This window comes from Terrapene carolina, unplaced genomic scaffold, assembly GCF_002925995.2.
Source record: "Terrapene carolina triunguis isolate 2854851 unplaced genomic scaffold, T_m_triunguis-2.0 Scaffold67, whole genome shotgun sequence".
NCBI lineage: Eukaryota > Metazoa > Chordata > Testudines > Emydidae > Terrapene > Terrapene triunguis.
The window spans coordinates 33,132,641-33,150,256 of NW_020664418.1; the positions used below are offsets into that span (position 1 = coordinate 33,132,641).

The 17,616-nt window shown below is 36.8% G+C and overlaps 1 protein-coding gene across 1 annotated transcript in view; it reads right to left on the reverse strand.

The window, feature by feature from the left end:
* ATP8B4 (ATPase phospholipid transporting 8B4 (putative)) overlaps nucleotides 1-17,616 on the reverse strand; it is a 165,553-nt gene that overhangs the window by 46,603 nt on the left and 101,334 nt on the right. The window contains exons 13-18 of the mRNA XM_024193909.3: nucleotides 17,279-17,322; nucleotides 13,243-13,408; nucleotides 7,419-7,607; nucleotides 2,693-2,808; nucleotides 1,974-2,042; nucleotides 255-419 (exon numbers count right to left, since the gene is read on the reverse strand). Coding sequence (XP_024049677.1) covers nucleotides 255-419; nucleotides 1,974-2,042; nucleotides 2,693-2,808; nucleotides 7,419-7,607; nucleotides 13,243-13,408; nucleotides 17,279-17,322 — 749 coding nt within the window. The remainder of the gene's footprint in view (nucleotides 1-254; nucleotides 420-1,973; nucleotides 2,043-2,692; nucleotides 2,809-7,418; nucleotides 7,608-13,242; nucleotides 13,409-17,278; nucleotides 17,323-17,616) is intronic.

A 17,616-nucleotide genomic window follows, 5' to 3' on the forward strand; every position in this document is an offset into this window, starting at 1 on the left:
TCAGTTAACCATGGGGAAGAATCCCCTCAATGGTTGCCTTGAATATCTTAAAGCCTAACCACAACTAGCCTAGACATTCATTAGCATTCTTCTAAACAAAGAGGGGCATTGACTGAATATGAACATATATAAAGACTATAACAGTCTTGCTTGTAGCACAGCATCAGGAACGTAAGAGCATATAAAAGTATCAATCTATAACACAGCATCACTTTGCAAATATGTTTTTCCTGTGCTACGTCTCTAGAATATACCATCATGTCTTTTTCAATCTCTTCATATGCTGCAGCAAGATGTTCATTCCTGCTATCAAGTGAAGTGTTTGCCTCCTGAAGTATTTTAAACCACTCTTTAAAGTGCTCTTCAGTCAAGTTTTTGTATGCAAGGGCTAAGGTCCGAAGGCCTTCTCCAGCAAACTCCTGTCACATAAAAATAAAAGATGAGCAGTATCTATCGGAACAACGTGAACTAAATTAGTCATAATCACATTATATTAATTTCCCACTCTGTTAACATCTTTCTTGATTACGGAGTGAATAAGCAAAGGTACTCTAAGATACCACTGAAATTAAATTCTCATAAACCTTGTTTCTGGGGGATTTAAACTCTTCAGGTTTCTTTTACTTTGAGGTAAGGTTGTGGGCACATTTTCTCCTTATAGCTAGATTTTGTTCTTTAAAAAATAACTTGAATGATTTGTGGCAACTTTTATATAAACACAAATATTCTAACAAGAAATTGGAGTGCCTAATATTATTTTAATGCCAGTCCCGAATCTAAAAAATGGATCAATGTTAATAAGCAAAATGTTGTAGTCAGACAGAGCTGAATGTGAATTGGTACCTAAGTGTTAAACAGATGAAAGTTTTAACCTTGAAAGGCAGCTAACGTACCCAGACTACTCTCTTTAGCACAATTAACTAAAATACTTAGCACGCTTTTGGTGCTACCACATATAAACAATAAATAATAATTTCATTGTGAACATTATCACTAATGCATCATCTTAAAAGCATAATACCCATGTACCTAGGATGGTATCAGTGGAAGAACTGTAAGAAACTGGACCAGATAATAGGAGTAGAAATGTCTCAAGCAGTATGTGAATCACAATAGTTCTATGACATGGCCTAAGGTGCAACCTATCTGTTATGCTGACAATAAAGGCTTTAGAGTGAATGGGAGCTGTGGTTGCACCACATCTCTGATCATCAGCATCCAAATTTGAAACCACTGGTCAATACACATAGATATGTATACACATGTTAACAGGTTAGGCCCTTCAACCTAATCATAGAGAGAAACAGATGTAAAGCTGACACCCAACACTTAAAAGCTGTGAAAACATAATATCATCTGATATGTTGGTAGCTCATGTTAATTAATATAGATTCTGATCCTGCATCAGGATTGCCTGGTGCAGACTCCTGGGCTCATGCAGAATCCCACAGGCAACCTGTTATTTCTTTAATATAAAAATGATTGCATACATGATGTTATTCAAAATGTACACATTCTGACAGATTGCACTGCATATTAGATACCTTTATTATCCAAAATATATTCCCTCCTTTATATCTTAGAATTTCAATGACTGACTTTTTTCAAAGTCAAACATCTATCATGAGCAATTTTACTGTTAAAAACCAAAAACATTTCAGGAACTATCTTTGACCCTGCAGCTCATCACAACAAATCAAATGGTTTACAATGCTTCACTAACAACATTTTTTCATCTTCAGTGAATATTTGAACATCCCCTCTTCTATTATACAGCTATTACAATTAATATATAAACAGGAATGATAAAACTCAGAATTTAATGGTTTGAAAAAACAATGAGGCTTTGGAATTAAATTAATATAATGGAAAGGGGAAATTAGACTGATGTGAAAAAAACCCATAATACATCAATATATAAGTACGTATTCCCTTAACTTTACTAGGCAAGTATGAAAATTCAAGGTCTTTACATTTGAACAACTGCAAAGATCAGATGTGTACGATTCCAGCCTTGCTTTCATAAAAAACATGTTGGCCTTCTGGAAAACATTAAAAGAAAGCCAAGAAAGCTCTATTACAGAGACGAAAACAATAGTTATGTTTGTAACCAATATTACTAAACCATCATACTGTATACTTAATGTCAAAGGAGTATTTTTTTAAAGACTCATGGAATGGTTTGTATTAAATGTGGACACTTACAAAGAACATGAATTCTAAAAAAATAAATGAAGGAAATGAGGGCTTTATACAGTTTCCCTTAAAGTTCACATTAGGTTAGACCCTCAAACTGAATAGAAGAGACCTATTTTCTTTAACACCATATTACCAAACTGGATACTTTGTATTCACATCCACAGATTCCCACTGGCTTTTCACAAGGGACTCTAAGGACTTATAAGGATACCTTACAAACACTGTAAATATACCAGCTGTTTCAGGAGTTAACAGTGCACCCGAAAAGCTCTGTCATTTAACTGGATTTAACTCTCTGGTCAGCCAAGGTGAGGCTGAAATTTAAGAAATTCTGGCTCATTTCAGAGCAGAAGGCCTATTAAGGTATTGATTCAGAAAAGCATCTATATTTAGGAAAGTACTTAAGCACATGTTTAACTTTAAACTTAAGTCCCTAAGCGCATGCTTAATGGTAAGTGTGTGTTTAAGCGCTTTTCTGAATCAGTGCACATACCTCAAGATGATCTGATGTCAAATCCATTAATTCTTCATTGGAGGGATGAAGCCTCTCAAATAAAATAGTATCTGCTCCCTTGCAATAAAGTTTTATCTGCCCATCTGGGGTTTGAACTGAAAAAGAAAAGAGAAGTAGAAATTAAGACTGAAATCATTACTTTTCTTTCATTTTCTTCAAATGTTTATTTGACCTACCAGGTCTAGTTAGATGTTTTCTGAACATATCAATAAAAGTACAGCAATCAGCACACGGAAAACAATCCCATCACCTGGGTAGGAGTTAAGTACAGTTCACGTACACTTTAAAAATGAACAGAACACATATTGATACATTTTTCAGCTAGAGATTGGGCAAAAACTGGAACCTCTCAAATCTGAACTCCTTTGAATTTCAGAGGGATGGGACAGGTACAAGTCCCTGGATCTGAAACCTCTCCATCAGTGTTGCTTGTGAATCAGATTTTTCTGTTTCTGCATCAGCTGTGCCCCAGAGTCTCACAACAGCAGCTGGACTTGCAAAACTCCAACATTTGGAGCTAGTATATCATAAAAGACATTTGCAAGATTTTGCTACCATCAAATCTGACTCTGAACCTTACCCCTAATTAAATCTCAAATCCAAACCTTGAACTTTAGTCTAACTAATCTACATCTAAATCCAAATTCTGACATTCTCAGCCCATCTGTAGTTACTATACACATTCATTCTCCCAAAAAGTCTTCATAGAATCATAGAGAGGAAGGACTGGAAGGGACTTCGATAGGACATCTAGTCCAGTCCCCTGCACTGAGGCAAGACTAAATATTATCTAGACCATTCCTGTCAGGGTGTTTGTCTAAACTCTAACCTCTTCTTAAAAACCTCCAATTACAGAGATTCCACAACCTCCCTAGGCAATTTGTTCCAGTGCTTAATTACCCTTACAGTTAGGAAGTTTTTCCTAATGTCTAACCTAAATCTCCCTTGCTGCAATTTAAGCCCATTATTTCTTGTCCTGTCCTCAGTGGTTAAGGAGAACAATGTATCACCTTCTTCTTTATAACAACCATTTACATACTTGAAGACTGTTATCACGTCTTCCCTGAGTCTTCTCTTCTCCAGACTACACAAACCCAATTTTTTCAATCTTTCCTCCTATATCATGTTTTCTAGACCTGGAAACATTTTTTTGCTCTCCTCTGGACTTCCTCCAATTTGGCCACATCTTTCCTGAAGTGTGGTGCACAGAACTGGACACAATACTCCTTACCAGCCTTATCATTGCTGAGTACAGCAGAAGAATTACTTCTCATGTCCTGCTTACAACACTCTTAATAGTACATCCCAGAATGTTAGCTTCCCTCCCCCAATAATACTATATTGTTGACTCATATTTCGTCTGTGATCCACTTTAACCTCTAGATTCTTTTCTGCAGTACTCCTTCCTTGGCTGTCATTTCCCATTTTGTATTGATGTAATTGATTAGGCCTTACTAAGTGTAGTACTTTGCATTTGTCTCTATTGAATTTCATCCTATTTATATCAGACCATTTCTCCAGTTTGTCAAGATAATTTTGAATTCGAACCCTGTCCTCCAAACCATTTGCAACCTCTCCCAGCTTGGTATTGTCCACAAACTTTATAAGTGTACTCTCAATGCCATTATCCAAATCATTTATGAAGATTCCCTTAATTCTTTTCACAAGTACTGCTATTTGTCTTTTTATTTTCTAATGACACAGATGAGATAATTCCTTCTGCATCATCTCAGTTTGTTTCTATTGGAATGAAGTACGATAACATGAACATCACTTTACAGCACAGAACCCTTGAGGAAAAAGCAAGATAGCAAATAGTATTATGAAGGGTACTCAGGAAGAGAGTACTGTGTAATCTCAGGGCAATAGCTTCTCAGAGCATGCGCAGCTGTATTAATGAGAGCTGGAAGGGTTCCAGAGGAGGACTGATCAATTGTTGGTGATGGTTTTCTGCCTCAGAAAAGAAGCAGATTTATGCCAGAATGCACTTGTGAGCACCTTGAGCAATTAAAAAACAGGCATTTTATAAATATATTATGGTGGATACAGAATCAGCTTGAGTTTTATACATTTTTAAAGTATGTGCAACAACTACTTACTGTTGTCATTTGCACCACATAATGTAACTAACCAGTAAAAAATGCTTAGCTTGACTAGAGAGGAGTAAGTCTTGAGCAAGTTCAAGGTGGAGAAAGTTTCCCACTGGACAATATAGCAGGAGTGATTTGTACAAATTAACAGTGGCATTATGGTACATACCATAGTTGAAGTATTTCCACTATATGCCTAATATTTACATTGCCGTCCACAAATACCATCGAACTATCATTTTGAAAGAAGTTTTTTCTGTATAACACATCTTTTGTGCTGTCTCTGCCCAGAGAATGTATTTTTAAAAATAGTTTAAGGTTAATCAGACAAACTGTTTTTCAGTTACAAGGCTTTTAAAAAAAGGTAGTTTTCACTTTTAAAAATCTGTTCTATAGAAACTTTTTGGGGCACTCATAACTCAGACATCTTGCAGTAAAAACTTCAAACTTGCTTTATCCTCTAATCCTCAATGAGAACTAGTGTATAATGATATATTTACCAAGTTGGAATGCAAGACATTTTAGTTACTACTTTTGGTCTCCAATGTGTTTTAATTTCTATGCGAGAACTGGGGAATTTCACAAGCTCCACTTAATTTAAGCAAGCGCTTTCTTGCTCTCTCTCATATTAAAAAAATTTCCAGCCTTTTTCATGTGAAAACCCAATTAATAGGTTTGCAAGTTTCTCTTGGTGATTTTTCCTTAAAAAATAGATGGGTTTCTTAATAGTGCTTTATTTAAGATCCCTGGCTAATAAGTGGAAGGCTAGCAGAGATGTAAGGTACAGTTGGTGTTGGAACTAGAGTAGATCAGAAAAAATTCAATGAAACTTTTTTTGTGCATATTTGGAGATTCATCAAAATTGAAACATTCTACAGAGTTGTGTCAATTTTGGTGAAACTATGAAGGAAACCAGGCAGGGCTCCAATGCAGCCTGCCTGGTTTCCTGCCCGCTTATCCATCTGCCTGGTGGGATACTGAGAACTCTGGCTCTCAGGCTTACATCTCCTTGACAGCCTAGGCTCCCAGAGTCCACCAGCTCCAAAGCAGCCCACCAGACAAAGTGCCCCACAGCCCATTCCAGAAGAATTTCAAAATGTTTGGATTTTTTTCCAAATTGGAACCAAATCAAATTTTGAAATGTCAAAATCTTCCACAAAATGGAATTACTGTTCTCCACCCAGCTCTAGTTGGAACCTCAGTTGTGAGGAAGTAACTGCTTCTTGTTATTTAGCAGGCTCCTATTTGTGCAGCTCCTTTCTGAGTTAATGGGGTTCAACGTGGGAAGTAGCTTTCAGAAGAGATTAAACCAAACCAGAGCCTATTTTTCATCATGTCTTCTATTACCCTCATTTTTGCTTTTCTTCCATTCTCTATCCCTATTCTTCTCTCCTTAATTTTCCTTCATCATCTTTTTCATCTGTCACTTGGACATCCTCCCATATTTGTCTCCTTCACCTTTTTCTCTCCGTCATAAATGAAGAAATTATTAAGTGATTTACATTTAGTCCTTGTTGTACTGAAATTTTTTCCGAGTCTTAATTAGCCGTACTTCCCTTGTCCCTTCTACTTATATTTTCTAATTTCAGCTGAAACCATTAAAGGTCAGCATTTAACTGATACTATATGGTTATAACAAATATTTTCTATTCTAAGCACAGGGGAAAACTGTGGTAAATGTTCTCAAATGCTTACTTTTTAAAGGCAATAACTTGGTCATGTCTTTGCAAACTTAGCTTGCTTAGTAAACTTTTTTTCTAGTACAGGTAATCCTCGAATTTAAGATGTTCGAATTATGATGAACAGCACTTACGATGCTTCTACACGGACACCCTGATTCAACTTATGACTGTAAGTTTCAAGTTTACGACGCTCAGTCCCACAATAGAGTAGATTGTGGTTCCGAGTTCCGACATTCCGATTTACGACGCAATTGTAAGGAACCAATTGTGTTGTAAGTCTGAGGACTGCCTGTATTATTCTGAAAGCAGATTTTTTGGTGTAGTTTTAAAACACACTCTAAAGTTTTTTTTCTAGATATACTTAAGATTTCTATTATTTAGTTGCTGATATTATTGATCATTTACACTTGCTTGATTACTGTAAAGCACTTTGATAAATGTTAATAGAGCTATGTAAAACCAATAAATCAATCCTAATTGTAAATCCCTATAGTTGCCGGTCACGTGCTCTACAGAAACAGAGTGAGAAAAAGAGCAAAATGCATGGATTTGAAAAACTGTTTCATTATCAAATTTCCAGAAAACAAAATTCAATGCAATTAATAACCTACGGCTACTATACTTTGCATCCTTCCATCCAAGGATCTCACAATGTTTTATTAAACTGAAAAGTATCATAATCCCCATATTACAGATGGAGAAAGAACCAGTCTAAATGACTCTAAGGTACCGAGAGTCTATGGCAGAGGAGGAAGTGACATCTAGATATCCTGAGACTTCCACTTCCTTCCTTTTTCTAACCATGAGACTAAATTGCCTCCTTTGGCAGTTGGCAGGTTAGAGCTCTCACTGGTAGCTAAAAGTTGGCTCTAGGTGTGTGTGTCTTGCGAACAACAGGCAAAAAAAAAAAAAAAAGAAAGCTATATGCTGTACCTATTACAGACATCCTTTTCCTGATATTGTTAAAATCCAGAATTGCTAAGAGCTGGTATGTAACAAGTTTGCCCATTTCTTCCACAGTGATGGTCTCTGGGGTCCGAGACTTAAAGATGAAACCGAAGTTTCTGGCAGCGGTTACTAGAGCACCTTCATCTGGCGACTGCACCTGGTAAATCAATTCACCTACAAGAAAAAAAACCCAAACACTGTAAGTAACCGAGTTTTGAGCCCTGAATTAATAGCTTCAATTCTAGTCCATTAAAGAACAGCAGTACTGAACAGGTACTTCCTGACTGATGACCTCTGCTGAAGGGGGAGCTGCGCTGTCTGACTGCAGTGATCCGTAGGCAGGGGGAGAAGCAAAAAAGGCGGGAAAATGATCGGTCACAAAACTTAGTAAAAGTCATTTCTCTGGGACCAACTCATCACATTGCAAAATGGCATGAGGTGTGTGTTGGGGTGTATTTCATGCTCCATCAGTGCAACATAATGATGTGGTGTCAGCCATGAACATATTTTGTGGTTTAATGTCAAAGCCTGTCTAGATGGCAAACAAACCAAAATTTTGCCTCCTCTAATGTCCAGGCCCCAGATGCTACTTCCAGGAGGGCTCTGCTGTGGGTGGCAAGCCAGAAAAGGAAGTAAGACAACTGTGTGGGTTTGGAGGAAGTTTGTAATGGATAAGGGTTCAATTTCTGTTCACTGACTGCCTGGGACAAAGATAACATGGTAAGGGACTTCAGAGCGAGATTTCAGAGTCATATTCTCAGAGGAAGTCTGTTCAATCCCTCAGTCTGGGGAGTATTGTACAGTAATTGCCATTAAGAACTTGATATTACCATTGGAAGGTAAAAATAACTTTACCCCCAAACAATCTGAAAATTCCCTTCTTCTGAGGTAAAATGTTGAAGAACATACTCAGCATATTTGAGCATGCTGCACTGCATGCATCAGCTGGCCTTACATAGCACAGAACCTTATGGGAATTTAGGGTACATGTAGATATCACTGGACCCATTTTTCAGATATAGTTATTTTAATATATCAAATTTCTATATCTGGATACTCCACACTGAAGTTAAAGGGGCATGTGTACTAAGATACACAGAAGGATACTGGAAGACCAGTATTCACATTCTGCCCAAGTCATACTGTAAATAAGCATGAAAGATATCCTTTTATGGTTAAAAAGGGCCTCTGTGAAAAGGTCGAGAGATCTGTATGATATCTAGCCAATAAACAGATAAAAATGAGTAATCATAGCTACAAAACCCATCAAAAGCCTAGCTACATGACAGACCCAGAAACAGTCAGGTAGCACAAAAATAGGAACTAAATTATTAACACACAAGTGACCAAAATAATCCCCAGAAGGATCTTAAAACTAGGGCAGATGTCAGAACTTTTTCTTTCTCTCTCTCTCACTCCTGCAGTCCTGAGAGTGCTATACAAAAGTATAGAAAATTATAGTTAAAAGAAGTGCAAAACTAACTTTAATGAAATGGTAAAAGGTGGAGAAATCAACCCCATGAAGTCAAGAAATTCAATACGTTAATGAGTCTAATTCTTCTCCCCATTGCACTAGCATCAAAGCCTCCATGGACTTTGATGGAGTTACTCCAGATTTACAGAGAGCAAAATTTGGCCCACAGTTTCTAAAAATGTCTCAACTCAGCTTCAGTGCACAGTCTATATATTTCATGCTGTACTGAACATAAAACCAACAGTAACTACTATTAAGATGTAAATTTAAAGACAAACATCTATAGGAAATATTTATTTGCATGCCCAATTTTTTTTTACCGATTTCATCCAGTACGAAGCAGCTGAACTAATTTGGCTGAGACGCAAAAAAAATAAATCTTTTGACTGAGACAATGCAGGAATAAATTCAGCCTAAAGAGAAATTTTTTGAGAAAGTTATTAATACATGAAAAAGGAGAAAGTGGGATGGCTACAACAAAAACTAGAGCTCAACCTTATTTCATTTGCTTCTCAAAAACAAAACATATAAAAGTACTGCCCTAATTCTTAACAATAATAATACTTAGCACTTCTGCTGTGCCTGATTTACATCTTACAAACACAAATTATTCTTGCACAATCAAAAACCAAAGCATTAAAAAAGGAAATTGTGTCATTCTAGTAAAATGAAAAACTGTGGCATGGAAACTAGAACATATTGTACTAGCTCTCTTATTAATTAAAAAAATCCAATAGATATACATTTAAATACAATCCACCTTTTGTCACCCGTATAAAACTCTGTCACCTGCCAGGCAAATCTTAGACCACAGTTCACTTCAAACTGTTCCACAGTGAATATTGTCTGTGGAAATCATAAGCTTCTTTCTGTGGCTAAACTTGCTCAGCGCAGTGCAGAATTTCATATACAAATGTTCAAAAATGCAATTCATATTCTGGGTATTAAAAATAAAAATTTCTATGGAACTATCCTAGGAAAACAATCGTTAATAACTTTGCTTAACAACAAATTAATTTCTTCCAATTTACATTCAAAGCTAGCTGGCAATGAAGTTTAACTATGTGGAAAGTGTGAATGATACCAAGCCAGCCATTTATAATTTTTTATTAATTTTTCCAAGTGCAATATATATACCAACATACCAGATTCATCACAAGCCTGCCATTTGTTGGCAAAAGGGTTATGAAAAAAGTCAGATAATGAAGAAAAATTTCCTACAGGTCTCATTTTTTAAATTAATTTTAATTCAGTTACAGATTTGGTTGAAAATCCCCAGAAAATAGGATTTTTACACATGAAATATATACTGTAAATTTTGGGAAGACACACTATATCTAAGTACAAAACAAAGAGATTGAAACCTTGTTTAAGTGAAAAACTGAACCCAATAATAACCAATAGAAGAGATAGGTTTTGGATTCTCCTTCTTTGCATTTATGAAATTCTCATGGAACTTATCCATTAAATTTTTGGGATTTAGCTATCAACTCTCCTGCTAGAAAAAATGAAAAAGGCTCAATGAACAATAATATGAGCAATGAAATAGACTGATTGATCCTATACAGGATGAAGGAAGAGGGCTGAAAAGAATTCAAACTTTCCACCTCCAAGTCACTGCTTTAATTCAACTTTAGTCTGTAGTGACAAAGTCATTAGCAATTGGCACATGTTTCTGAGGCCTAAATGTAGTAAGCTGGTCTCAGTCCAGTTCCTAATCATAATTGGCACCATGCTGGCAGTCTGAAAGAAGCCAAGAATTAAATGGGCATCAAGATTAAAATACCCTCTGAGCCCTAAAAAGAGGCTCTCCAGTTGAAGTCACATTGCCAGTGCAAACATTCCCATAATGATCTACCATTCTCTGAGCTGAACTTGTGAATGGATAGAGACTGTGAGTGAATAGAGGACTTCTGTAAAACAGAGACCTCCTGACCCACCTCTTCAACTTAAAAACAAAACAAAACAAAACCACACATTTTTAAAGGTAGCTTGCAGTGCCCAAATGAGTTAGCATTAACTGGATACTTACTTCCTAATGAACTAGAAGAGTTTAGAATTACTCAATACTTTTTGACACAAAATCCCTGACTTTTTTGTAGCCAAGTACTCCCATCAATTTCAATCAACTTCAAAATCAACACAAGGTTTTTTACTATGAATTGAAGATTTTTGTACTGTTTGAAGTTGAAAAAAACATGCATCAGAACAAAACATACCAAGACAATTACAGGTTATGAGATCATGTCTCAAAACAGTTATGCATAAGTACTAGCCAAAATGTGTTACATCTCAGTTAATCGTTACGATATGGTCCATTTCCTTTTGAATATGCCACAGCAGCGACATAAACCAACACAATTTGATTAGGTAAAAATAAGAAATTCTCCTTAACAGACCTACTCCTTGGGAGGCAGATGGGATAATTGTCTCACAGCTTAGAAACAGAGGTTTAAAATCAAGGGCCTGTTATTTCTGTGTTAAATATTGGACAAGATGATGCATTATCTACTTGTAAATGCTGTGATAATATATGCTCATCCATGAGACAGGTAACTGAGGTGCTGCCACACTCCAAACATCTTCTCTTCCCAGAATCCTGTCCTCTATGACTATGACGATTTATTTTATGCTACACACAGCATGACTGACTTTAAAGAGTCTAATATGATAGAAAAGTATCCAACTTTAATGAAGCCACCAGTGTAAAATGAGGACACAACACAGCAACCTAACATAGTGAGGATAATTAGTCTTCATCTTGAAAGGTGGACTGTGATGCATAGGGCCCTACCAAATTCATGGACATGAAAAACGCATCACAGACTGTGAAATCTGGTCTCCCACCGTGAAATCTCGTCTTTTGTGTGCTTTTACCCTATACTATACAGATTTCTGAAATTGGGGGTCCTGACCCAAAAGGGAGTTGCAGGGAGGTCACAAGATTATTTTAGGGGGGGGTCACGGTATTGCCACCCTTACTTCTGTGCTGATGTCAGAGCTGGACAGCCGGAGAGCGGCGGCTATTGGCCGGGCACCCAGCTCTGAAGGCAGCGTCCTGCCAGCAGTAGTGCAGGAGTAAAGGTGGCAATACTAAACCATGCCATCCTTACTTCTGTGCTGCTGCCTTCAGAGCTGGGCAGCCGGACAGCGATGGCTATTGACTGAGGGTCCAGCTTTGCAGCAGCAGCGCAAAAGTAAGGATGGCAATATCACACCATGCCATCCTTACTTCTGTGCTGCTGCTGGTGGCAGTTCTGCCTTCAGAGCTGGGCTCCCAGCCAGCAGCCGCTGCTCTCCAGCTGCCCATCTCTGAAGGCAGTGCTGCCGCCAGCAGCAACACAGAAGGGTAGCAGTACTGCAACCCCCCCCCACACACACATAACCTTGCGACCCCCTCACAACTCCTTTTTGGGTCAGGACCCCTACAATTACAATACTGTGAAATTCCAGATTTAAATATCTGAAATCATGAAATTTACGATTTTTTAAATCCTATGACAGTGAAACTGACCAAAATGGACCATGAATTTAGTAGGGCCCTAGTGATGCAGCAGAACACCCAATACTCCCAATTCTGGGATCCTGAAAGTGATTTTTACAAAAATGAGGAATTGTAGTAAGACTAGCCTCTCTTCATGAATAACACATGATATCGCTAACAAGAGGCTTCCTAATTTTCGATTTCAGAGTTCTAACAGTTTGCAAGCTGAAGATATTGTCAACACTGCCAGACCAAGATTATACACAATTTGTTCTCACACACATGAACTATATGGCTCATCCAAGATATGTACCATATATTCTACTTATAAAAATATCCAAATCAGTACTAAAAGGCACAATAATCAAGTGGAAACAAAAATAATTGTATGCAATACTCCAAAGAGATGGAATAATCATGCTTCCCTCTCTTTTGTGGGAAGACTTAATAAAGGCTAACTTTTAATGAAGATCTTCCTGGCCTCTAATTTTGCACATGCACCTATGCGCACTATCACTCACTTAGGCGAAATCGCCTGAACTAAATTAGGGGCCGGCATAAAAAGTAAGCCAATACAAACGGTGTATGCCAATGCTATGCTCACAGATCAGTTATTTGCTCAGGCAACTAACATTTACATGTGCAATTACTTAATTTGTGCTCAGAAACACCCAACAGTGTACCCAGCGTTTTAAGGGTGCAAGATCTGCACCCACATTTTTATGGCTCACTCTTGACTCACTTCTTCCTTTAAAAATTTGGTTAACCTCTACTTTTTAAGTTAGAAAAGTGCTATAGAAACCAAATAGTTAGAATCTCTTTACTTATAACTAAGCTTTTCAGTAGTTTACCTGCATTTTTTTCTTCAGACATGACTGTATGGCAGAGAGAAAGCAACCTAAAGAACTCATGCACCACTGAGTCTCCTAGTTTAATGGATTCAATCAGGCTGTGATCATAAAATTGAAATTTTCTATCTGCTAGTGGGTTAAATGAAAAATCCACTGGCACTGTTTTCTGCAAGAGAAAAACAAACAAACACAATGTTTAAAAGAGTAAAGATTTTAAATGGTGAGATCCTTTTATTTTGATGTTTTGGTATTAAGAGACTATATTAGAAACCCACACAAAGTAAAATGGCATAATTTCATTTCCTGGTACAATTACATATCTGGATTTTGCATTTGTAATTAAGACTCCTTTTTGTTCTCACTGACAATGGTTGAAAAAGAACTAAAACAGAAAATCAATACTTGTATTTGGTCTACAGGCACAAAAGAAAGTAGTCCTTAATCTCCAATTGTGTAATGTATCTTTTTTCATCAAAAAGTTAAATATCAGAAATATGATTTTTATATGATTTTTTTATCTGACAAGGCTACATTAATATTAAAAAGATAAGTTTTTAAAACTAGATTGTGAAGGGGTGAGGATATTTTCAAAGACACAGATGGCAGTTGGGCCTAAAAGCTAATCAATTTTAACAAGTCTCCAGGGTCCAGACATAAGGCTAAAAGTAAAACACTCCAGTAGACATGGGCTGTGTAGTCTGAGAATGAAGTACATTGAAGTAAATAAACACATTTTCAACCTACAATTTGTTTTGTATTACAGAACCAGTTGATCAGTTTCATCAATGACAGTTCTAAGAATAAAATTGTTACCTGCCTGGTGTCATTTTCCAAACATTTTCAAGTTATGTTTCTTATTATGCCATAAAATCATTTCTACTGTGGTAGGCATCTCATAGAAAAAGTGTTTTTGAAGCAAATTTGGACTGAAAATATTCAGTCACTTTAATCAAGAGACAGAGGGGAGCTAGATGCAGTCTATTTTAAGATACTACAAGAGCAGGAAATCTGTCATGCAATGTGCTGGCTGCTGTGTTCCAAAATGTATGTCACAGCACTCTGCTTATTGGAGTCAAAATTGATCAAGTGTTCGTTGTTTTTCCATTTTAATGGTTGGCCTGCAAAGAAGGTATAAACCTTAATACTACTGACAGCCAATTGAACTGTTCCTCTAGCTCCAGAGGCAGGGAAGCATGCTTCATTCGAGTTTTATTTTTTAGTTTTGTTTACTGAAATCTATTTTTTTGTTTACAAGAACAAATGATAGAAAAGACAAAGATATCAGAAGTACAGAGCGGGAGCTTCTCAATGCAAACTAATTACAAAGAAATATACAGAAGGAAAGAAAAAGTATCAAAACAACAAGAAGCAAAGGCACACCTAGATAACACATAGTAAACAAATAACATACACACAGGTTTAGAGTCCATCAGGATGTTAGGATAGTTTAAAATTAATAAGATAAAAAGTTGACCATTTTTTGTTATGTTCAGATTAGGATCACCTGCTGCATGTTCAGTTAATGGTAGCTAAGTACCTGGCAGACTTGTTATTAGGATTCATAACTGTGTTCTAACAATGAGTTTCTAGAAATCAGGAGGTTAGCTTATGAGGTTAGGGCATGGCCTTTTGTAATAATATTGATACCACTTATACAGAGCTTTTCATCAATGATTTCAAAGCACTTTCGAAAAGAGGTTAGTGTCATTACAAATATATAGGTTTTTACACATTTATAGTGATTTTCTGCCCGACACAGAAAATCTGGGTTTCTTGGGTTTAGCCAAGGATTATCTCCAGTACATGTTAATAGCTTCTGTGCCTTTTTGTAGGGCCTCCAAACACTAGAGGGCAAGGAATTGTAGCATGTTTCTGTATTTCCAAAAAAGTTAATAAGCACTGAACTGAGGTTACACCTTCTATAAACACTGTCATTATTCACTATAAGACTGATCTTGAATTTGAGGGGGTACTGCGCTTCCCCATCTTCCCCTGAACAAGCTACTCAAAGACCCAGATTAAGAGCTTCTGTAGAGATAATAGGAACAAAAGAAGCTGTAACAAGTGATAGCACAAACATGTTCCTGTTTAATTCTACCTTACATAATTTTCCACAGTGTCACTGACGTGGAAAAGGATGCAGAATATAATTGTGACTCATATTTTGGGAAACTAAAGAATCACAGAATGTTGTTATGAATTTTAATAGAAAGGAAGCGGTTGAAGATGAACTAGTGTTCAAGGGCAATGTACTCATATCACTGCAGATACAGCGAACAGTACTGGTCAAATGATTGACTTCCTAGCTATCCCACAACATCAGATACTTTGTTCTGCCTCAGCACAGGGGGGCTGGACTAGATGACCTCTCAAGGTCACTTCTAGCACTACATTTCTATGCTTCTATGCAACACAAACAATGCCAGGGAGTCAATACTAGTTGCACAGCAGGGGGCTGAAAAATCTTGTTTGGTGTAGCTAATACTAAATAATTTAGAAATGAATATGAAAATATGCCCCTTCTAATTTCATGTAGCTAAGCAGAAGATAGTGAATGAGATTAGAATATCACTCTGACTCTCCCCTCCCAAATCTAGCTGCTGTCTAGCTAAAAACAATCTAAAACCAAGTCCTTATAAAGCCAGAGAAATAATGGAATCTAATTGGGATATATGGCTTCTATCAATCCCTATGTTGCTATGTAAGGGTCTGTTCCTGCTCCTACTGACTTCAGTGATACAGGCAGAGCCAAATGTGGGGCTGGAGGAACCTTGAGAAGTCATCGAGTCCAGCCCTCTGTGTCAAGGCAGGACCAAATAAACCTAGACCATCCCTGACAGGTGTCAGCCCAACCTTGTCTTAAAAACCTTCAATGATAGGCTTCCAAGGAAGTTTGTGGAATCCCTATGCTACAGCTTAACTACCCTCAGACTTAGAAAGTTTTTCCTAATACCTAATTTAAATCTCCCTTGCTGCAGATTAAGCCCATTACTTCTTATCCTGCTGTCAGGAGAACAATTGATCACAGTCCTCTTTATAACAGCCCTTGACTTATTTGAAAACTGTTATTAGGTTCCCCCTCAGTCTTCTTTTCTCAAAACTAAACATGCCTGCTTTTTAACCTTTCCTGATAGGTCAGGTTTTCTAAACTTTGTATCATTTTTGTTGCTTTCCTCTGGACTTTCTCCAATTTGTCCACATCTTTCTTGTGCCCAGAATTAGATACAGGACTACAACTGAGGCCTCACCAGTGCTGAGTGGAGCAGGACAATTATCACCCGTGTCTTATATGCAACACCTCTGTTAATATACCCCAGAATGATATTAGCTTTTTTCTCAACAGCATCACATTGTTGACTCATATTTGATTTGTGTTCCTCTCTAATCCTAGATTCTTTTCAGCAGTACTACTACCTAGCCAGTTATTCCCCATTTTGTAGTTGTGCATTTGGTAATAGCTGATCTTTCTCAGTGTGAAAACAAATCAGTCTCACTATTTACATGGCTCTCATCACCATAGTACCTCACAAACATTAATTTATCCTCACAATACATTCCTGCTCCAAAATACTCATTGTTCTATTCAGTTGTTACATACAAAATGTAAGTGCTTTAAATTACCTGAAACAGTACTGCTTAAAGTTACACCTGGTACTGTGTGATTAGCATACAGCACTACTACCTAGAGACAGAAGGGCCATAAAAGGAGGATGTAAGGGCTTGTCTACACTTGGAAGTTCACCAAAACAGCTATTCCAGAATGAGTGTCCATACAGGTGCTTATATTGAAATAACTGTTCTGGAATAATTATTCTGGAATAGCTATTTTGGTAAATTTTTAAAATGTAAACAAACTCCTAGAGGGAAAAGAAAGTTTTTCTTGCCTATGTCTTACTATAAGTTATTCTACAGCATGTTTCAAGTTCGGGGAAATTAATGTTTCATTGAAAATTACTGATCTATTGAAAATATTTTAATGATGAAATGAGCCATATTACAACATACTAAATATTTTGTAACTTGGTCATATTTATACCTCATTAATTGCTGTTTTCCGGCCCAGGTCATCATATACATCACCTACAAAATACAAAGTTAATTAACACAAAATATGACATTTAATTCCAGTTTTAGAGTTTTACGAAATAAATTTTTCATGTTTTTTAGACTATGGAGGTAGACATCAAAGAGGAAACATTGCAACAACATTCAAAAATATAAAACATTGCAGTGAATCATGGTACAGCCAACATTATGCTAAAGTAAATGCTTCCATTCTATTGTCCACAATGCCATTGTATTTTTTCCTCCAGCTATTTTACTTATTCTGATTGTTTAGGGCCTGATTCTGCTATCACTTATGCATAAGAATCT